Genomic DNA, 22852 nt, shown 5'->3' on the forward strand with positions numbered 1-22852 from the left:
AACTCTAAAATAGTAAAAGCAGGATGGCCCCAGCAGGCCGACAGTGGGATAATAGATGTCTGCTCTAAAGTACAATGTTCAGGTCCGGTGGGAGCCAGATTTAGAGCGTCCTGCACGCTCGCGTCACTCTGTGGTGCGTTTGAGGGAATCACGGCAGCTGCAGCTTCCGGGAGCCACAATCTGTCCCCACTGAGGGCTTCGCTGCTTCGATTCAGTTGAGATGCAACTGGTTTCAGCTCCACGCTGATGGTATCTGGGCAACGTGGAGGCCTGGAGCATCGGCCTCATTTTCCCCACCTCGGTCTTCAGGCACCTGATCTGCAGCGTCCCGATTCACAAGCCTCCGTTCTCGAATCAGCGGGGAAACAAACGTCGGGCGACGGAGTCCGTGTGCGGACGCACATTACGACATTACGCGTTTCTATTTCCAGGCCATAAACCCGGCCCAGATTAGAAAATCAGAGAGCTTTACTGATCCACTGCGGTGCTCCGAATGCCTGCTGGTTCCTAAAGTTCTGTCTCTGGTTACTACGCACGATCTCATACAAGCAGAGCTTTGAGGAATATTGTTTGGCAGTAAAAACACTCATTTAATTAAGTATTTCCAGATGAAGACGAGCGCACGGCTTGAATCCGTCGGTTAGTCTGGTCTGCAACCCACAACGTCTAAAAAGGACAACGCAAACGCTCGCCAGACAATCGAAATCTAATTAAAACCTTCCACCGGCGGAATAGTGAAGCTAAAAGTGCTCCGTGATATTGGCCTCGGTGTAGCATTAGTGGGTCATTTCTGGGGAAGGTTCCAAAGGTCTAAATGACCATTGTGTTCTCTCTCAGTTCCTCTGAGTCCCTCTCTTTGTTCCAGACCTCAAGGGGAACCAGCCAGTAGAGGGTGGAGACACGTATGTGTGTAAACACAATCTCACCACTGAGACCTGCAACAGGAAGAGGAAGAGGAAGAGGAAGAGGAAGAGGAGATGAGTGGAGAAGGAAGAGAAGAGGGCCACCTCCAAAGCCACCTGCCCTGTTGGCAGCAGATGACCTCTGACCTTGAAACAAAGCTGATGCTGATGAGATGAGATGAGATGAGATGAGATGAGATGAGATGAGATGAGATGAGATGAGATGAGATGAGATGAGATGAACGACACAAACGAGCTCTTTAAAAGTAGCTGGTGAGACGAGAGCAAGCGCGGGGAGACGCAGTCCGAGGGGGCGGGGCAGCAGAAAAGTGATGGACGATGGAGTCTGGGAGAGAAAGTGCTGTGACCCTGGTTCAGAGGCAGCTTTGGTGGGAAGAGCATTAGTGTGCAGGTCCCAGCTGAGGTCACGTCCTCTGGCTATGTTTTCATAAACTCTCCAGCGTGGGGCGATCCAGCGAAGCGCCGCACCCATCAGCGCGTGATGACGGGGGAACCAAAACCAGGAAGAGTCCACCTCTTCCCAGGTCATCCCGTGCCCTAAAGCGAGGGTGGATCTTGCTCCTCTTCCCTAGTTCTCTTCGCTTTTGATCTAAGTCGGTCGAACTCGACTGCCGCCGCCGCCGCCGCCGCTCCGCCCTCCTCTCTGTTCTCTGAGTCGTATCAGCCAGCTACAACAACAGACGGGGCCTCTCACGGCTGGGTGTGGTGGCTTGTGGAGCAACAGCTGGGTCCTGTTTGTCTCTCGAGACGCTGAGACTCGCTCGTCCTCTCTGTCAGGACAGCTCTCCGTGCGCGACCTCATCTTTAAAACAATCTCCACATTCAGTGTTTCTGCTCCTCTGGCGCTCGTTCAACCCCTCAAACCTTAAATTCTCCCTCATTCTGCTTATCAAACACCTTAAATGATCTGCTTTCTCTTAAAAGTTAGATTTTCCTCATCATTTTCTGCTTCTTTTCTGTTCTCTCTCTAAATCTGCCCCCCCGGTCCCCGGCCCCGGCCCCCATTTCCTTCTGACACACTTCCTGTAGGCTGTAGAAGGTTATCAAAACAGTCTGAGTCACACGATTGTTTCATAACTGGAGGTTCTCGTACGTGTGACCCAAATATCACCGGTAACGTATCACCAGAGATTTACGACCTCCACCTTTAAACGGTTGCAACATCTTTACAATCCAGGAGAACTTTCCCCCGGTCGATGACGCTTTAAAACGTCTACGCTCGCGTCTCCATCTAAGGCAGCGTTGGGAACGTCCCCCCCCCCCCCCGAACAGCAACAACACTTCCACTGCAGAGGATGTGCTGCCAGTTCAGACCTGCCCCGGTTTAATTAGGGCTGGGAGTCACAGCCAAGAGGCCTGTGGTCAGAGGCACAATCGGACGCCATAAAAAGCTCTCGTGCACGCAATTTACACGTGTGCACCTGAGCACGGAGCGAGATGCCTCTGAGTGAACCGCAGCAGAGGCGAGCCCTGAATCTGGTGCTTGGAGAGGCGGCCTTTCATCACTGAGGAGCTTCAGTGTCACTGATCAACACATCTGTGAGAGAGAATTCTGGGAAATAAACCGTGGCCATAAATGCATCATGTCAACGAGGAGAGAGGAACGACTGAATGAACATGCAGAGGTTGAAACGGGGGCACCGACATCTGCACGTGTGTGTGTGTGTGTGTGTGTGTGCGTCCGTGAGAACCAGAGGCATGATGCTATCACTGCTGTCCATGTGCTGGATGGGGCGTCAGGGGGGAGAGATAAGGATGTGTGTGTGTGTGTGTGTGTGTGTGTGTGTGAGTGTGTGTTTCAGGCCAGACCTCCAGGGCAGATTACCTGTGACCAGCCAAGCAGAAAAGAATGAGGCTATGAGACACACAAACATGTACGCGAACAAAAAAAGGGGCCTTTGTTTACTTTAGTTCCTTCTTCAAATCATTTGTTCGGCCTCATCTGAACCCTCACCGTCAATTCACAGCCTAACTCAAGCACATATTACAAAGCACAAACACACACACACACACACACACACATTGTGCAAGTCCTCCTAAATTTATGTAGCTAAAAGGTGGTTCTAAGACAAACAGGAAAAGCAGACCTTCAAAATAAAGGTCCATCTTCTGTCTTTCAGCAGAAGCCCAGTCAAGCTCAGTGGAACAGCTGTTAATCTGTTCTTTTTTTAAAAAAAAAAAAATTGTTTTCTTACATTGGTGGTCTGTGAATTACTGGCAAGTTTATGCATATTTACAGTAGACAGTAAATATCTTCTGCAGTGCTGGAGCAGAATTAGTCCATCTAAAAAGCATTCACTCCCGTCTCTCTCCCAGTTTCACCTATTAAGAGTCAAATCCAGCCAGTTTGCCAGCGTTGCTGCCTCTCTCCCTCTCCTGAGGTGCTCCCTGGACCTTCTTACAACTCTAATTCATATTCCACCAGCAGTGGATGGAAAGTCAACATCAACTATCAAAGAACGGGTTAATGTTCATATTACATACATATACATGCAATTGGAGTTGTACATGCTAAATATAGGGCTTTTTTAAAAATGACATGCATGCGTGTGAAGCATCGGTGAGTACACGTCTGATCTAAAAGTGCACTGCTGACACAGATACAAAAATAGTGGTTCAGAGCCAGCAGAGGGGAAGAAGAGATGACTAGATGACACAAGTGAAGCTGCTGCAGTCGTCTGTCTGCCTGTCTGTCTGTCTGTCTGCCTGTCTGTCCTTCCACACAGTCAGCTGGTCGAGGGGCCGCACACGGGATTGAGGCTGCAGCAGGCTTCCCTGTGCGGTGATGAAACCTGGGCTTTATTATGACCGATGACAATGACTCCGCTGATTGATGATTGGTAATTCCTAATGAAAGCTGTCTATGTTTAAGATTAGAGACAGCTGTCCTGGGAGCCCAACATCCCCTCTGCCTTCAAACGTCCCCGTCTTCAACTGCGACCAAGTGTATTATTAAAGCAGAGCTGGCACAGAGGAATCACGCCACTCTCTGTCACCTCTGTATCTGACACTGACAGAATAGTCGTTTATATTAGCGTGCACTATATTTATTGTTGGTACTGGATCAATTTTGAGGCTTTGACTTTCCTATACGATGCAGTAAATGTTTTCATTTATGGTTAAGACGATGCTGTAGGCAGTAAAAACTTCAAACATTCAGCAGAGCGTGTGCAGAGTTTATAAAACTCTTAATATGTTAAACCCCTGGGTGGCACAAAGCTTCTGAATTTAGTTGAGGGGGTTCAGCGGGGCGTAGACTATGTATAGCATGGAGCATGTGTGTGCAAATGTGTGACGGGCCGATGCGGAGGGAGAAACTGGGCCCAGACAGGAAGGTGTCTGTCCATCGCTGACATACGTCGCTGTAAGCGGAGCGCAAGCTTAAAATTAGCCGTGCATTAGATGTCAAGCAGACATAGCTAGCATACATGAAGGACATAAATACACACATTTAGCAGCAGTGTTACACGATGACGCCAACGTACACGTCTTGCATGTTTACTGACGAGTCGGATAATGGATCTGATGTGGTCAAGTAGATCCACATGTTGTTGGGCTAAACACTTCAATTTTCACCGTCCGTTTCAACTAAAGGGTCCCATCATGCACTGCTGGGATCAGTTGTCAGTGTTGTGCTTCTCATCTTGACATTTTAAGCACAGAGTTTGCGACACCAAACACATTAAACGTGAGAGGCGATCCTAGGATGTGACAAGGGCTGGACGCAGAACATCTGCTTTCAAAGAGCAACCCTGCATGAAATCCGAAGGGCCAATTGTGTCACACCCCAGACACTCGCGTGGTTCATTCGCTGATCCCTCACATGCGAGTTGTCTGCTGTACAATCTTGTTTGACATCAAATATACGGGATTCCTGACCGGTGAAATTCAATTCTCACCCGTCATTCTGCTCTATAATAGAATGAGAGACCTTTAATTAAAAAAAAGCTTATTTTGAGGATTAAAGGACAAAAACGTTGCTTCAGAATGATTCCTTTAACGGTGAAAAAGACACAAACTACTGCTGATGCTGCATGTGCAACATTTAGGACTTTTTAGTCAGTAGCTGGAGAAAACTGGTAGAGTTTACATTTTAAATCAATTCCAGGGTCTCTCGTTGTCTCTCTCTTGGTTTTACAAGAGAGCGTGCAGGGTGCCAATGAAAAAAGCAGCCTTAATGTTTTTTCCCTGGCTCCATCTGGTAATAATTGTAGCATTTAGCAACCGTAGCTGTGTTTGGATAAAGCCCTGACATACATGGGGCCCTCTGACGTTCAAGAGAGTGTGTGTGCGCTTGTGTGGGGGTGAGTAGGAAGAGAGCCAGAAAGAGCAAATAAAAAAAGAAAAGAAGCTTACAACTGGTGAGAGAGCTTTCCCGCGAGTGTGTACATTCATACGTCCGTGCACTTGTGTATCCCCGATGAGCCAACGAACGTAAATCACCTATCTGCAGCCCACTGTTTTACGTAGGTCAGAGGAGAGCTGAGACGTGGGTGGCTGCGTAGCCTCCGCTCCCTCGGGGCACTAACACAACTCGAGGTGATGATTTGTGGTAGATGATGGCGCGCACACTGTTATCAAACACAAGCGCCTCCTGTTTCACACAACATTGCCTCTGTGCGCTATAAGAGTGGTGGCCTCGAATGGTCTGAGCCTGCAGCAGGTTGGACCTGAACCCAGCGTGGAGCAAACAGAACAGTTCCAATAAGCCCCGCATAATATTAGGGGCAAATTGAGGTAATTTCAGAATGATTTCATTTCAAAATAAAAACACCGAGGGGATGATGATGATGCACAGGCGCAGGTTACACCCTCGACGTCTTATCAAAAACACAAACCCTCTCTTTGTTATTCAGCTCCGCGCTAAGTCCAGTGGGACTCAGTGCCGAATCGGTTGCTCAGCACAGTAAAAAACAAAATCTGGCACCAAAGAGCTCTGGAAAAATTAATGCAAGGTATGAGCAGCATATTACAATTGCAGTGGCTTCACTTGCCTCAACTGGCGGGGGGGGGGGGCTGTCATAAGACCCAACCTGAAATAAGCTGTGACAAGTCACACATTCTTCTCCAAGTCCAGTGTGTTAATGCTTCATCTTGTGACTTACTGGCAGAGCTGACTGGAGTAGGTGGAACACCAGCTCTTTGTGCTGAGAGGAGGGTCCTCTGTGGGGCTTTCACAATGAGACAGGATGTGCAGGCACACACACACACACACACACACACACGCACGCACACACACACACACACACACACACACTCACCCACACAGGGCAACATAAACTGAAAATGATGAATAATTAAAACGAGGCATGGGCACCCGTCACAGCATTTCTGACAAACACTGATGTAGATCCAGAGATCTTGATATTTCCAAACTCTACTCAAAGCTAAAATCGGAAAACAACAGTTAACCTGCTAAAACTATTCTGTATGAAACATAATGAGACTCAATTAGTGTATGATAGCAATCACCTCAATAGACTTTATCAGGCCCTGACTGGAACCGGCGTGTGGGAGGGGCTGGATCCGGTCTCAAAAGCCGGCGGAGGATAAGGACAAATCACTTGAGGTTACACTAGTTGGAACGCAGTTCACAACCAGAGGCAGAAAAATGTGCTTGTGCACTTAAAATTATAAATAAAATAAAAAGTTTCCCAAGTTTATTCAGTGCCTGTCAACATCCCTGGGAGCTACTGATGTAAGTCTGCTCACGCCGACATCAGGTCACAGCGCCTCATTGAGCTGAAGGATCTAACTCAATCTACAAATCACAGTCTAAGAGCTGGTTGCATTTCGTGCCACTAAAGTATTAAAAAGCAGCGTGTTCCTACTTTAAAAACAGTTACCGGTAAATGTGTTCGACTGCCTGATTGTGCAACTGGACCTCCAGGACTTCTCTCATTTTTTGAGGTTTCCTTCAGTAAAACTGATGTGGAAAATGGAAAAAAAAGGTATTCTGCGATATCTTTCCACAAGCACCAATCGTAGAACTATATATTTCATAAACTTCCAAAAAAAAGACAAATCCTGGATAAACTACAAAAACAGCCATCAAATTTACTGGATTCATAGTAATACAGAGTGTGAAATGAGAGCTCAAAAAGAGAGCTCTCTCTCTCTCTCTCTCTCTCTCCCACGCACACACACACACAAACAGAGCTTTCTGTCAGTATAAACGTTAACCAAGCCTGAACTCCCCCAAAACCTTGTGGTGAGGGCATAAAAAGTAGTTCTCGGGTTACAAAGTCTAGAATAGTCCTTAAGTACATACTACAACTATCTGGTGACGAAAAAAGTGGTCACACACTCTCCAGCGCACACACAGTAATGAAATCACCACCATGGTTTTAGGAGCGCAGACGACGCTGCAGGAATAATATTCGTTAGGCAAATAAAGTATTTTAGGCTAAATGTAAGCAGCAGTTCAATATTTATACACCATATCATTTTCATTATTTTAACTTCATAAAAATAAATCACAGCCTTTGCAAAAGTCTGGCTTTGGGTAATTTCATTAGTTAAGTCATTATTTAAGCCACTGAAAGTGACAAACGTCATCTGTCCTGAGCTAACTTCTTACAGACTCTTCCAACCCCTAATTTCTCAACTGAGAATCGTCATTATTCCGGGTCAGTACATCTTGAAACATGAAGTATAGACCCAAAATGAACTGCAGGCCTGTTTGGAGCGGCTAACCACATGAAAAAGGTAATAATATGGTTTCACAAGCAGAGGAAAAGTTCTGTCTTTTCCTAGAAACGGGGAAATGGTGAAGAGTTGCCCTCCAGATTGCAGAATAGCTAATCTGTGTACAGAAAACAGGCGCTGTGACTCCTGGCGCTGGTGGAGGGGGCAATAAAAACAACCCCGCAATCAAAACAGACTCTCCGACGCAGAGGAGCAGGGAGGAGTAACTGCGGGAGACAGAGAAAATGACTGGGAGTAGAGGGAGGGAAAAGAAGAGGGGCCTCGGGAGACAGCGGGAAAGAAGAGAGCTTCATTTGTTTTCAGAAATCACTTTCTCATCTCGCTCTGCTTTTCTCCAAACCAACGCTCGGGTTTTCCCCCCCCATCTTGCTTTGCTCGCTTTCCTCTCCTCCCCTCCTCCACCAGTGTGTTCCGATTAGGTTTGGTGAAGAGAACACATGGGATTTTCCCACAGTTCTACGGGAGCAGACCTAACCCCACGCCCACGCAGTTTCTGTCTCTCCCTCCACTCCCTCTGTCCCATGTCAGGAGGGAGGACTGAGGAAAAGCATCCACGCTCCACCGCGTCTTCTCCACATTTGTGGTCGCTCCTGTTGTGCTAAACAGTACGTTGCTATGCCGACAATTAACAGGGAAAACTTATCGCTTTTAATTAATGGTGTATTACACATTTGTGGAAAAATAAATCAATTGAAGCAAGTTTTCAAAAGTCTACAAAAGTGGCACGGTTAAATATGTCCGTGTCTCTGCTCATTATCGAGGCCTCGTCTCTTGTTCCGTTCTTCTCCACCATACATCTCCTGTGTTGACTTACCTCTGCCGCCTGTGTCTCCTGATGCAACAGCGTCAGGCCTGTCAGGTCTTCCAGGAAGGAGTGGGAAGAATTAAAGACCTTGGACAGGAAGCTGAAGCCTTCTCTCTCATAGTGGTCCAAAACCTGAAGGAGAGAATGTTTCATGTAAATAACAGCACATGCGTCTTATTCGTCACAATTCTGAGTGTGTTTGGTTACAAAGTTGCTCACTGCTTCTGACAAGAGGACACCGACTGGGTGATGCTTGCTCAAAAAAGAACAAAAACAACTGATATTAAAGCACGCAATGCTCCGTCCTCGCTGTGCATCAGCACCACAGAAGCAGAGGTGCACAACTCAGGTCTACACAGAGCCCACACGGATGTTCAACAGGTGTAGGGTTTCCTCTGCCTCAGACACAACACTCCGTGCGTGTGTGTGTGTGTGTGTGTGTGTGTGTGTGTGTGGCAGGTCTGCAGACTAACCTGGCGTCGAGCCTTGGTGCCAGACACACTGCACACAATACAAACCGAGCCGCCCTTCCTGTGGTTAAAACCTCTTTTCGCCATCTTTTATGCTATTCATTCCCTGCTCCCATCGATGGGATCCATTACACACGACAACAAGCCCAAACTAAAAAAAAAGAATCTGTGCAAACAGAGCTGCCCATGACAACAAGCAGCAACATGATAGCTTTGATACTGTTGTGTTTTAATAAATGAATGAATACAGAGACAGGTTAGGGGACTGAACTCTGCTATAGGTACAGTTCTTGTTTCAGTTTGAGGTTTGAGGTATGAAGTAAATGACTACTATTAAGTTAGCTCTCAACATGCAGTCATCCACATCTGGAGTAGCTGAAGTCCTACACATCCAGTATTTAGACACTCGTGACAGAGAGTACACACGTGTTAAAACGCTTCCTTCCGCTCAGAACCGCATGAATCTCATCTGGGGTTTTGAAGTTGTTTGTGGATTCTATTTAAAATAATAACTTAATGACTTAAACCATCAAAGAAGGAGAGCTTGCTCTGTGTGTGTGTGTGTGTGTGTGTGTGTGTGTGTGTGTGTGTGTGTTAGAGATTGGGGGGTCAACAGATCATATGGAGCTATGTGGACTACTGTGAAGTAAATTACTTTCAAAACATATATTAGATGAGATCAAGCAAATCTAGATCAGGAGACCTAGAAATGACAATTTAAAAAGTGAAAGACCTGTGATGGAGCCCTGAGGGACCTCACAGATGAGGGGCGAGAAGGCGTGAATTAAAGTCCGAGAAGCTTTACTCGTGTCACCGGCAACAGCACTAAAGACCAAAATGCAGGATCCTGGAATGTGTTGCAGCATCACTCTGTGTTTTACTTCTGGGTCAACTTATTGTTGCAGGTGTGTTGGCAGTAAACAAGTCTGGTATTTAATTGAAAAAAAAAGTCTTTTCTCATTTAAAATGTTTTGAAAAGTACACATATGTCAACTAAATAAATCAATCTGGCCTGAAGTGTCACAAAAACCTAGAATCAGGCCAAATACTGAAGGAGAGTGTTTGTAGTGCTGCGTGCAGTGCATGTTTCAGACTGACAGTCCTGTAGAACACAGATCAACATCACTGATTTTCAGATTTAAAATCCTTAAATATGTGAGTAAAATGCTCCTGGTGATTCAGCGGCCTGGACTTCCTGTGTTAACATGAACACTGTTACACATTTGCCTTTGAAAATGCAAAGACTTCCAACTGACTCATTCCATATGGGCTTCTGGGAAAAATCAGCTGGAGTTCCAGGAAAACTCATCACAAATGTGTGGTTAAAATTGCACAAAGCGCCAGACTAGAGTATGTTATGATAGCATGCGCAATGTTGGTGTGTTATTTCAATAACTAGCCAATTTTTGTTTTCTTTTTCATGTTTCTGGTCCCAAAAGTCTTTTTACATTTAAGTGATATCACGAGGATGTCAGCCATAATAAACAACTCTGCCATCTGTTTGCTGTTAATAAATCAACATCAAGTTAAATTAAACGAATGACAATGAAGGCAGTGTCCAGGCCCATTCATACCAATATAATTAAAAAAGAACATGTTAGCAAATCCCAGCTATAAGTAAGAAATTTATTTTAAGTCGTAATAAAATGGCCTTGATCTGTCAGCAGACTTTAAAGAAGTTAATGTTCATTTCGAATGCTTAGATCACTGACACCACTAGTCTAGCCAGAATATTCTCATCAGAAGCGAAGTGTCAGCCCATCAATAATGTTTAGTTTTGTATTTTGGTCTGTAGCTCCGCCCTCCACCAATCCCCACATCGCTAATTCATTAGCGTTTCTGCATCAGGTCACCACTGAGCTGCAGCTACAATTGTTTCGGATCACAAATATCTGACGCTACTAGACCAAAAAGGCCTTGTTATAATTCCCAACAAGGTCACGACAAAGTCTGAAACAAAACAATGACCTGTGTAGGAGAGGCCTTTGAAAGATGGAGACGGCTGAAAAAGAAGAAGAATTTTAAAGACCGACTCCAAAGTTGCTCGTTTTCTTTTGGACAGGAAAGTTTTAGCTAAGTTTGGCTAACTTAATTCTGATTAATTGAGGCATGGACCATCCGGCGTGAAGCATAAATTTACAGCGTGTGACTCGTGGCTTGCCATTGTAGCTCCCTGTAGTAGATGTTTGTGCTGGATCTGGCACCCTAACTGGCAACCTCTACTCTGGGAGGGGGGATACAACACGTGACAGTGTGAATGTAATTGCAGTTCAAGGTTTGGCCACAATAGGTCCATAAAACTCCCTTAAATCTGAGAGAGAGGGCAGCTTATTTACATGTGACAAGTTTATTGAACGCAGGTTTTAAAGGCCACATAGTACAAATGCAAAACAAAAAAAGCTGTTTTTTTATTGACAATAGTGGCAGAACGTTTGGTAGTAGTAGTACAGTTGCAGTAGAAAGTGTCTGGCACAGTGTAAAATGAAGCCATGTCGGCTGTGATTTACGATCTTGATTTACGCACACACACGCACGCACGCACGCACGCACGCACGCACGCACGCACGCACGCACGCACACACACACACACACACACACACACACACACACACACACACACACACACACAAACCCGCGCTGAAAAAAGCCCCAACTCTACAGGAACTACTCCAGCCCAGACAGGGGCCAAATTGTTTTGTTTCCATAGTGACCTGGCAGCACACAGCTGACTCCAGCAGGAATACACACAGACTGTCACACACACACACACACACACACACACACACACACACTCTACAGTGAGTGGAGTGAGAAATGGACGGAGGGATACACATGTGGGACGGCGTCCAAAAAGGGAAAGAGGGTGAGAGATTAGAGAACAAGGCAGAAGTGAAAGAAGAGAAGTCTCATACGCAGAAGAAAGAGGAAAAAGGCACATAAAATGTAAAGCAGAGAGAGGGGGGGGGGGGGGTCAAGGTGTGGGTGGGATGCACAGATTCACTAATTTCAGTCAGAGATCATCTTTCGTCTCCACTGTTGTTCATTATTCCTCACTACACAAGCTCTTCTCCGAACCCCGTCCCGGCCCACGAACCCTCCACTCAGACCAAGTAATCTCATCGGTCACACGGGCAGAAACGTGACACCTTATGATGGGCTGGAACTTTTCTCTTTTCCTCCATGAGCAGGGGAGGTGGAGAAAACTTTTAGAGAGCGAGCAGAGCAACGACTGCCCCAACCCCCCAATGTTTTTTTCTTGCTTTCTTCCCCCGTGTGTGTCTCGCTCGACCTTCACATGAAAGTGATAGATCTGGTGTTTTATGACCTCTTTATAGATACAAAGACGGCATTGAGATCCGGGGAGAAAGAGGGAGAGAGAGAACGAGCCTTCCACTCATCACAACACCCTTTCTTCAGCCCTGCACTTCCTCCCTTACAACCCTCCCCCCCTCTTTTAAGAAAAAAAAACTTTCTCCTTCTCAGTTGTGGTTGACCCTCCCCCTTCCTGGTCTTACATTAATGGAACCAATCACAACTCTGGACGCTGGGAAACACAAGACCACCTGGGACCACGATTGGCCAAGTTGGCTGTGGACCAGTAATAATGTGCTGAAAAGCCACAGGGGTAATTTCTCCCACCCCGGCGATGATGATGATGGCAGATCTTAGATACGGGGGCCTTTCAACAACACGTACACACGCATACGCTCAGCAGCGGTGGAAGCCCCACTCCTACAACAATCACGGACATCAATGAGCAACCGCCTCTATATGATTACCATATGGGTTAAACTGCTTTTCTTAGGATTTGCTTACGCTCCCTGTTCCTCAGAAACATTTCAGCCAAGTTCCACTGAATGAATATGGAGAACCATCAATGTCAGGAATCAGCTCTCCCTGCTAGAGCTGGAAATTCCGTTTCAAAAGAGTAACATGTTCCTATCAGCAAATCACGTCTCATCAGGTGAGCGTCTGAGGTGAGATTTAGGAGTTCTGAATCAGTGACTCTGAAATGCCCGCAGGTAACATGATCTACTTACAGTGGCTGAGCAGGCGGTGCATTTGTCAAAGGCCAGGCTGGCTGGCAGGACGTTGTCAAACCTTGAAAGAAAGCCTCGAATCTGTGAAAGAAGAATCAACACATCAGAAAGTGACATAACGCACTCTATTCACTAATCTGTAAATTCCAATTATAGAACAAAATATTTACCTCATCATGTAACAGACTATACAATATTTAAACAAGTAGCAATGGGGATGAGGTATATGTACAAAGGCTTTACTTGTTTTTTTATACTGCAGGAAATAATTAAGTTCAATGATACAGTACCTTATTTTAAAAGCAATATGAGAGCGCCCCCTGGTGCCAAAGACGCAGCATTGTATGTCTCGTTCAGCTACATTTATTCCTATAATTGAACTACAACTGTAACAGGGCCCACGTTAATTAACTATAAGGACTTAAATATATTATTTATTGAATATCTTAATGGTTTAGTTTACCTTGTCAGTGTAATGGGGTTTTGCGTGGTTGAGCTACATAAAACTATTTCTCCCAATCCCTCATTGCCTTCTCATGGTCACATCTTCCTGTTTCTTTCTCTTAATAAACACTACTGAATAACGTTCGAGTGACGCACTTGGACCAGAGTATGAAAGAACATCCTGGCTCCAAAGTTCTCGTGGCGGCACATACATCAAACATTTCTTGTGGAAAAGGAGTTTTTCAATCAGCAGTTCAAATAAAATCCATCCCAGCTGAGAATGTCGGGGTGAACAGGCTGCAACATCTCCACGCACATTCAATAAAGTACCATTGATTGAAACAAATTTAGTCAGATAAAACAGTTCCATTCCACAAAAAGAAGCTTAAGGCTTCTGCTCTTGAACATCGCTGGACAGATAACACTCAGACGTCACCCGGGATGAAGGAAAGAGAGATGAGGAGCAGACAATCACGAGCAGGAGAAGTAAAGTGGCCACGGGAAGCACGTGAGCAGTTAAATGTCAGGGGAAGTGAGTCTGTGACTCAGCCCAAAGGATGCGCGTGGGCAAGTGAGACAGACACGAGCAGATCAGTGCAAAACTTACAGAGAGCCAAGATAAACTCTGTGGATTAAATATAATACCGGTCATTTGATGGCTGTAATTATTAGTGGCTAATGTCTATAGAGGACAAGGCCACTGGTGCACAAGATCTATGGGATTATTGTTTTGATGTTTTTCCAATGTGGTGGGTGTTTCCCATCCATTAGACAAGGAAAACCTGGACAGTAGGTCAGCTTCTCAAGATGCATTTGAAAATAACGTGGATTTGCTGTAAACCTCTTAAGTGATGCCACAAGAAACGTCAGGGATAAACCTGAAGGAGCTAAAAGTCAAAAAGTAAATTGCTCAAACATGTCAACACAGAAACAGCCTGTCGCCGCCACCCCCCTCCCTCCTCCACACACACACTCACACATTTGCATGCCATTTTTATGTGGATCGTTCGGCTGAAATGTCACAGCCAGCAGACAAGTCAGGCAATCTCAGGGTGATAATGAGTCCATTTGCATCTTTATCATCACTGCACATGTGAAAAAACAGCAGAAGGACGCAGCCTGTGCAGCTGCAGAGCAGCTCCTCTTTTACTGCCGGGTGATCTCCCAGTCCAGACTGCATCATTATCATTCCCATTATACTAATTACACTTTCCCCAGCAAACAGCAAACCTTTTAAATGATGAGGATTTCTTCAGCTTCATATACCACACCTTCATTTTATATCTAAATATGAACACACGTGATGATAATTAGTTCTGATTACACACTCTAGTGCCTGTTAGTGGAGAGGTGGAGTCTGGAAAATGGATGCTTTACACAAGACTGACACATTTGCCAGCACTGAATTCATATTTGTCTCTGGCTATATTCTTCTACATAAGACTCAGACCTGTCAATGCATCCGTGTGGACGTTGCATGAAGAATGTCTGGTCTCCTTCAAGCCGAACAATTACATCAGTTTGTGACAACAGAAGCGATTGATTTGGACAAAACAAAAGAGCAGAAAGTGCATGAAAGTAGCAGTTGAGCGAGTGTCTGACCTGATGCGGCACCAGACCGAGAGAGGTGGGTGGTTCGTTCATTCTGTCATCACTGCTGCTGGCCACGGCATAGCCTCTGATGGTGGAGAAAGACAGAAGGAGGATTACAGAACATGCCAGTCGAGACACAATGTGAAAGGGCTTTTCCCTGTTGGATAGAAATTAAGTTAAGAAAATGAGTAAATTTCAGAATTTTTCCAATCTACAGTAATATACATATATGAGTGTGTACGTATGTACTGTACATTTTACATTAAATCTAAAACATTACGGTATAAAACACTGACCATGCACACATTTTCTGCTTATTTAACCAGGTTGATAAACTAATAAACTTTTATCCAATTCTCGTGACCGATTGTTTAAAAAGAGAAAGAAGGTGGAACAAAAGAAACGAGGAAAGTCTGCGTGTATTTTTAAAAAAGGGGGAAGGAAATATGCAGCTAGGGAAAAGCCCATTTGCTCTATTCCGACTGTTCCTTTAGCCACTTTGCTAAAAATTCTCTGTAGCTGCTTGAAGCACAGCGGGGAAAGAAGATATGATCTTATCCAAGGTTGCAAGAAACTGCGTTAGCAAGAACACAGGCTTGTTAAAATCTAAAACGTTGAACATGAGAGAATGCCAGGTCTCACAGCTGGAGCTCCATTATCAGAAGGAGTCTTAACAGCCTAAAAGGTTTTGCAGGAAACATAATTCTTCAGGCACATCTAAACTCGGGGAGCTGGACTGCAGTCTGAAAGTGCCTCTCGGTCAGAAGCATGTCAGCGGGTAAAGCATGAACAATGAAGCCACAAGAGTCACTACTCAGCTTCCAACCTAGCCTCTTTCATCACCTAAGGAAACGCAACATGTGCAAAAGGTGGAGACAGCTGGCTATAGCTGCTAATTCCAACGTGCACCCACAGCCCCACCAGCGCCATTGACGTGTTTATTACTATAAGTGATAAAGTGACACATGAGAGGTGACAGAGCTGTGTCTGCTCACCCTTCGCTATGCTGCAGGATGGACACCATCATCTCCACAGCCAGAGCTCCCGCTATCATGGCCAGACCTGGTCTGCTGACCGTGCACTGCTGATCTAGCGTCCGATCCCTGGTCGACTGGTAACAACGTCAGCAACAAAAACAAAATATCAGGTATAGATTGAAAAAAATAGTGAATACAGTTTTACTCAGAAATAAGCTATGGTGCGTTTCCCTCACATCTCCTGGGGCCACAACATCATTACAGAAGTAACATCCCAGCTTGTGTCCGGGAATGTTGGAGAAGAGAGACGATCCTGAAAAAGAAGCTGCCCCCCCAGCTGGCGTGGACGATGAAGACGAAGCGGAAGAACAGGAAGGAGATGAGTCCGGGCCTGCAGAAACGCTCAGAGTCGCGGGAGGCTTCTTCAGGCCGTGACGCATCACAACAAACGTGTCAAAGCCAAGAGCTGCATTTACCACAAGCTGTGAAGGGAAATACTCCAGTTACAAAATAAATACACGGTAATGAGTACGAAATGCAATATCTTTTCATTGCTCACATAGAAGCAGACTCAATTACCCAAATAGTTTGTTTAATCAGTTTGGGAGGCAGGCAATCATGTTTCATTGGAAACAAAATCATTGGAAAACCAAATGAACTGTTCAGGAAAAACAAGAAACACCGAGAGGCTGCTATCTCCACTCACCAGCCACCTGATCAGGAAAAAAAAAAAACTTCAGCTGCTTCTTAACACGGATAAATAATCAGCCAATCACATGGCTGCAACTCAATACCCTCGTGATTTTGAACCACCTTTCGAGTTTACAGAGACTGTTTAAAAAAAAAAAAAGAAGAAAATATCTCTGAAGGCACAAAATATGGAACCTTGACAAAGAAGGGCTACAGCAGCAGAAGGCTGCTTATGTCAGCTAAGAACAGGAAAGAAAGTCTATAATTGCACAGAATAACCAAAATTGGACAGTAGAAAATTGGAAAAACGTTGCCTAGTTTGCCTCTCCATTTCAGCTGCAACACTTCGATAGTCAGGGCAGAATTTGGCATAAATGACCTGAAAGCCTGGACCCACCCTGCCTTGTATCGATAGTTTAGGCTGCTGATGGGGGTGTGTGGTGTGGGGAACATTTCCTTGGCACACATTGGGCCCCTCAGGACCAAGTGAGCATCATTTAAACGCCACAGCCTACCTGAGTGTTGCTGCTGACCAGGTCCCTCCCTTCATGACCACAGTTGTACCCATCTTCTGGTGGCTACCTCCAGCAGGATATTACACCATGTCACAAAGCTCAGATCATCTCAAACTGGTTTCTGCAACATGGTGATGAGTTCACTGTACTCCAGATCACCAGTTCTCAATCCAATTGAATCCCTTTAGAATGTGGTGGAACGGGAACAACTTTCATGTCAATATGTACCAAAATCTCTAGGGAACATTTCCCACACCTTGTCCTAAGTATGTCACAAAGATTTAAGTTCTACAGTTCTGAAGGCATAATTGAGTCTAAGGTTCTACTAGCAGGGTGTACCTAATAAAGTGGCCGGATTCACCGCTCTTGACTGCCCAGTTCCAGAACTCTAACGATGAAACTGAAGGTTGTACAGCAACTGAAAGCAAACTAAATCAAAGCGCTCTGTTATACTAATATTGACCTGAGACTGAGAACGCAAGAATGGACTAAGGTGACTCGGTGAACCTAACCTGACCAACTGTCCAACACCACCTCATCGTCCGACTCCTTCTAGATCAGCTTGGATCGTCATATGCAGCCGTTTCATCCTACCTTCCTCTTGCTGGCAGCAATTACTGTGGGCAGCCAGCGGCTCTCTCGCGTGTCCATCAGTAAGAAGATGACATCGTGCTCTGAGATGAGCTTCTCCAGCTGCTCTACGTCCTCCTGTGCCTGCGACAGCGTAGCCTGAGAGAAACTGACCGGGTGACCAGGCATGGGGATGCTCATGTTGTGTCCTACAGCATTCTGCATGGGACAAGAGAAAAATTATTTTACAATCAACATCATATAATTTTTACTATAATTCATACTCATGCCAGGACAAGGCCTCATGGGAGTTCCAGCGGAGGGCTAAAGGCTTATTTAACTTGTGGCTAACGTTCCAACACAGGATGAGCAGGTTAATGATCTGGGGTTTCCGCTTTCTTCTTGGTGTCCTTCTAAACCTCATTTTAACCTGTAGTAGTTTCACATTTAAAAAGAATTGCTTTCATTTATAAATAATGACGCTTCATCTGCATGTGAGACGATCTCAACAATGTTATACAAGGACAGCTGTAACCTGCTCCTTTAAAAGGAGATGCTCCCCAGGCTGCAGGGAATGGACTAATCAGCAGAGATGTGCACCCAACACCTGTTAGCTGCTAGACATTATAGACATTATAGTATCATTACTGAGAACCAGTCTGCAGACCTGTGAGACAAATGGAAACATATAAACTAATATCATACCGAAAAACAGGAGAGTCAAATGTTGAAACAAGTTTTTAGTGACCAAGGTAGTTTTCTCTGTCAACTGGACTGGGTTTCTTCTCTTGAAGACGTTTTTAGTGACGCACATTGCTGTTTGTTTGGGTTTTTTTTTACCCATTTAACACATGTACTTCCTTTTTTTGAAGTATTTTGAGAGCAAAACTCATAGTCCAAAGTCTTGAAACTGCACTTATCTAAGTATTGTGGATTTGTGAGGCTGTAGAAATGATTTTCAAATTTCCATTTGCACCTTAACAGTCTCAGGAAAGACCTAAAATCAATCTTAGTTGTTATACTGGAAAAAGTAAAAGACTGAGCCAAAATCCTCGCTGACCTGATTTTGTGATAAAATTCTAACACCATTAAATTTGGAACAAAAGAATGATCCATCGTGGTGAAAGTGTTGATTTATTCTCAGGCACACCACGAAATCTGCTCAGGAATGAATCATTCTCTGGTTCAGCTGACACATTTATGCGCTCGCAGGTCACTGTGCCTATAGCTTTCCATCTCCTCTCAGACTGCCACCTGATGCCCCAGCTTGATGGGAAACGAACAGCAAAGCGACAGAGAGCACCCAACATGCCTTCATGGATAAAAATAGAGCAGATGGAGGAGTTGTGACTATTTTGTGTCAGGTTTTTTCACTCAGGCCCCAACAACTGCAGCAAGAAAGTTCGTTTTTATGTTGAAATAATTCATCTAAGGTGCTTTAATTTAAAATTGATGGTGATCCTATTCACCGAAGGTGCTACACTCATGTTTGGAAGAACCAAGGTGACATTGTTTGTGAGACAGGAATCTCTTTCAAGACAAGAAGGATATGAGCAATATAATTTCATACACTCACCACGCCAGGAAAGATTTTGCTAAGTCGTTCAACAGCTGCCATTGCTTTGGATTTCCCTCCTCCGAGACAGTCCTCAAACTCGTAGAGCGGCTGGCGAACTGGGTTGGAATATGAAATCTTTGCATTGTCTACGAACGTGATGTGTCTGACTCCCCAGCCCTATAAATACAAAACAAAAATATATTTAGTTTCTCCAAAAATGGCAAGAATTTTGGACATTTGGAATAGAAATATATTTAACTTAAGAAGTGGGATATTCTGAAGTTACCAAAATGTACCATTTTAGCTGAAAAAAGAACAGATATGCACACTGCCTGGATGCTATGTGTAAGTGTGAAAGTAATACAACTGAGCTGGTTACAGACGGTAAAATATTAATCCTTTATGAGAAGAGCTTGCAAACAACACTCATATTACATAAAAGAGCTTTTACAAACATCCATTCTTCCATCCAGTCGTACCATGAGCGTCCTGGCTACATTGCAGCCCAGCGTTCCAGCCCCAAGGAGAAGACACTTTGTGTTGACCACCTTCTCCAGGTCCAGAGTGGGAACCAGCCTCCAGCGCATTAACTTCAGATTCAGGTCCACAGATGACTCTGCAAGCCTGCACGAAAATCAAGACAACAAATTACCGACTGACCAAATTTATCTGGATGAAATTTAAATCAAATTACATTCCTTCTTCTGAGCTACAGGCTAATGCAGCCATGATCAGCCCATGAGCATGCATTTATTCTACTCTGTACCTCTTAGGATCCATGCATTCACTCAGGTTGACCATCCTGGGTCCCATGGCCCCCTTAGAGTTCTTCTCCCAGCCAACACTTTTAGGACATGCTGATAAGTAAAATAAATAAAAATGATTAGTATGGCTCACTATTAGGTAAAGCTTCTTTCAGTGTTTGGTAGCAGATGATAATCAAATGTATTATCACAGAATAATACATTACTGTTCATTTGTTTAGATCAGTGTCCTCTGCCCACATTCTAAATAGGATTGACCACTGAAAAAATAGACCGATGTAAACACAACATTTTATCCTCTTAAGAAAGAGACTAAAGAAGGTCACACAGAACTAAAGATAAATATTTTTCTGGCCCATGGGGATCTCCTCAAACACAATAAGCTGCAGAAGTGTGGACATACGCACACACACGCAGAGCGTTAATATTTTTGGTGTGTATATATGCCATGCATTCCTTCATACATCAAAAGGACTGAATAAAATATCATAATTTACCAGAGTTGAGTGGAAGTTCTGGAAGTTTGATGTGAAAGATCAGACTGTGCTGAATGGAGCGGTTCCCCTGCAGAGTTCGGTCCCTGAAACATAGCACCTCCACTATGTCTAACTTTGAACCCCTGACACACACACACACACACACACACACACACACACACACACACACACACACACAAAAGGCAAAACAGTACACGGTCACATTTACAGTTCCATATGTGTGATTAGTCCATCACAAACTATTTACAGTTTATCAGAAAGCAAAGAGCTTTGTACAGTAAATAAGCAGTTCTTTGTGCTGCCATCTACAGCTGAGAAACATGCATCAAGCTTATCACAATCTCAGTCAACTCTACAACGCCACTGTTGCTAAGCAACAAGGGGTTTTATTCATCTTCAACATGAGAGCTGCAGAGATCTTTTAACACGGTTAAATATGGACCGTTACCCGATGTTCAGAAACAGGAAGCTGTTCCAAAAGAGATTTTCTGAGTAAGTTGCGAAAGTTGCGCTTACCATCGGTTTGCTAAGAGGACCAGGAGATTTCTCAGGGGCCAGCCTGGGTGTTGAGATAAAGTACACGGATCATAGACTCCTATGGTGACCTGAAGAAAGCAGGTATTTGTCACAACTAAATCCCACCCGATGGCTGAGCTCATGAAACTCACAAAAGCGCGAATGAATGAACAAAGAATATTTTTTCAACAACAATCATGAAATCACAAACAACAGCTTTGGTACCTTCTTGGTATCTGTGACGAATGCATCCCAGTCTGCGAGCGGAGCCACCTGCACTGTGTCAGCTGTGTACTTCATGAGGAAATATGGAACAGCAGTGGTCCCTCTTTTCACGCACAGTTCATCGTATGCCTGCTGCAGAGCTGCAATCTGACAAAATGGAACAATAAACAACAACCATTATGTGTCTGAGAGGTGTCTGGGAGCTAGGCCACAGTGGCTGTAGGCAAATATTCCAGTTCAGAGTGGAAAAAAACAGTAGGACTCAGGTCATCTGATATTTGCAGTGCTGAGCACAACCATCTGCATATTTCCTGAAAATTATGATATGAACATATAACAAAGTTCTATGTTTTTTAGATCTGACAGGTGTTTTAATCATTCAACCTGTATCTTTATCAGTGCTGAAGTCTGAAAGGCCTAAAATTATGAGCCAGTAAGGTAAATGAATTGATTGACAGCAAGAGAAAACATCAAATTACAAATAAATCAATAGATAAGGTCAAATGCAGTGACTCGGAGATCTTTTTAAATGTAAAACATGTACAGAATTCTGAGTTTGACAAGAAAATGCAAACATTGCAACAGACGAGGAAGTAACACCTACGTATATCCTCTTTTTGTTACCCAAACAGCCATTTAAGTAGCAGGCCATACCTGTTTTGCTGAGAAGACTTGCTCAAGAACAGCTGCAGGTTGGACAATCTTAATTCCTTCAGGGAAACAAAGTGCAGGGAAGCAGAACCAGTAGTAGAAATGGTATTTTTTCAAATCCTGAAACACATATCGGTTTAAGAAAATGGCAAAAGAAACATCAGGGATGAAAGGGCAGTCTGATATAAGGATATTATTATGTAAATCTTTAAAAGGTTACACACAGCAAAGGTCAGTAGGATAAATCTGCAGAGGATGGAGGGGTCGTTAATTGCACTCCCAGACTGTATGGCATCCCATATCTACAACGCAAGAGGTGAAAATCTCAGGTCAAAAGCTGCTCAACTGATTAAAAACAGAAGTGAAATTACAGGAGAGAGAAAATTCCCACTGATCTCAATCACCTCTTTGGCTTCTTTCTCCAGCAGAGCCTTCTTATCGGTAGTCTTAAAGGCATCGAGTGTATTGGTGTTGAAAAGTGTTCCAGTAACTGGACAGCAGTGAGCTGGAGTCGGACCGTCCCTAATGGTAAAAGGAATGCGGATCTGAACAGACTTCTTTTGTGTGATGAATAAGTACAAGTTATACACATTGAGAGTCACGACATATTTCTTATTCAATCACTAAACTGCAATTGTTAATGGTTGGACAATGCAACAGCTGTCTTGTCTGCTTTGGCTCCACATTCACATGCACTCCCTGTGGTATTGTCACCTTGCTTTGTGGAGTCTGAGGATTTGCAGAATGTATCTTCTCTTCTATGCAAGATGTCCTTGCTTTTGATTTAAATAAAACAGCTCATGTTTTAGAGCTTTTCCTACATCTCATTTAATGAATTCACATTCTGCATGTGTAAATCTGTCACTGACAGAGTCACAGGAGGACATTATTACTCATTTTTAGAAT

At 44.3% G+C, this 22852-nt stretch overlaps 1 protein-coding gene across 1 annotated transcript in view; it reads right to left on the reverse strand.

The window, feature by feature from the left end:
• atg7 (ATG7 autophagy related 7 homolog (S. cerevisiae)) overlaps positions 1 to 22852 on the reverse strand; it is a 29557-nt gene that overhangs the window by 4924 nt on the left and 1781 nt on the right. The window contains exons 4-18 of the mRNA XM_029825927.1: positions 22351 to 22468; positions 22171 to 22248; positions 21950 to 22066; positions 21296 to 21442; positions 21071 to 21159; positions 20555 to 20676; positions 20060 to 20150; positions 19773 to 19917; positions 19312 to 19470; positions 17760 to 17954; positions 16197 to 16442; positions 15979 to 16094; positions 14993 to 15068; positions 12947 to 13027; positions 8446 to 8568 (exon numbers count right to left, since the gene is read on the reverse strand). Coding sequence (XP_029681787.1) covers positions 8446 to 8568; positions 12947 to 13027; positions 14993 to 15068; positions 15979 to 16094; positions 16197 to 16442; positions 17760 to 17954; positions 19312 to 19470; positions 19773 to 19917; positions 20060 to 20150; positions 20555 to 20676; positions 21071 to 21159; positions 21296 to 21442; positions 21950 to 22066; positions 22171 to 22248; positions 22351 to 22468 — 1903 coding nt within the window. The remainder of the gene's footprint in view (positions 1 to 8445; positions 8569 to 12946; positions 13028 to 14992; positions 15069 to 15978; positions 16095 to 16196; positions 16443 to 17759; positions 17955 to 19311; positions 19471 to 19772; positions 19918 to 20059; positions 20151 to 20554; positions 20677 to 21070; positions 21160 to 21295; positions 21443 to 21949; positions 22067 to 22170; positions 22249 to 22350; positions 22469 to 22852) is intronic.

The sequence above is a fragment of the Takifugu rubripes genome, chromosome 19 (genome assembly GCF_901000725.2).
Source record: "Takifugu rubripes chromosome 19, fTakRub1.2, whole genome shotgun sequence".
In the NCBI taxonomy this organism is placed as follows: domain Eukaryota; kingdom Metazoa; phylum Chordata; class Actinopteri; order Tetraodontiformes; family Tetraodontidae; genus Takifugu; species Takifugu rubripes.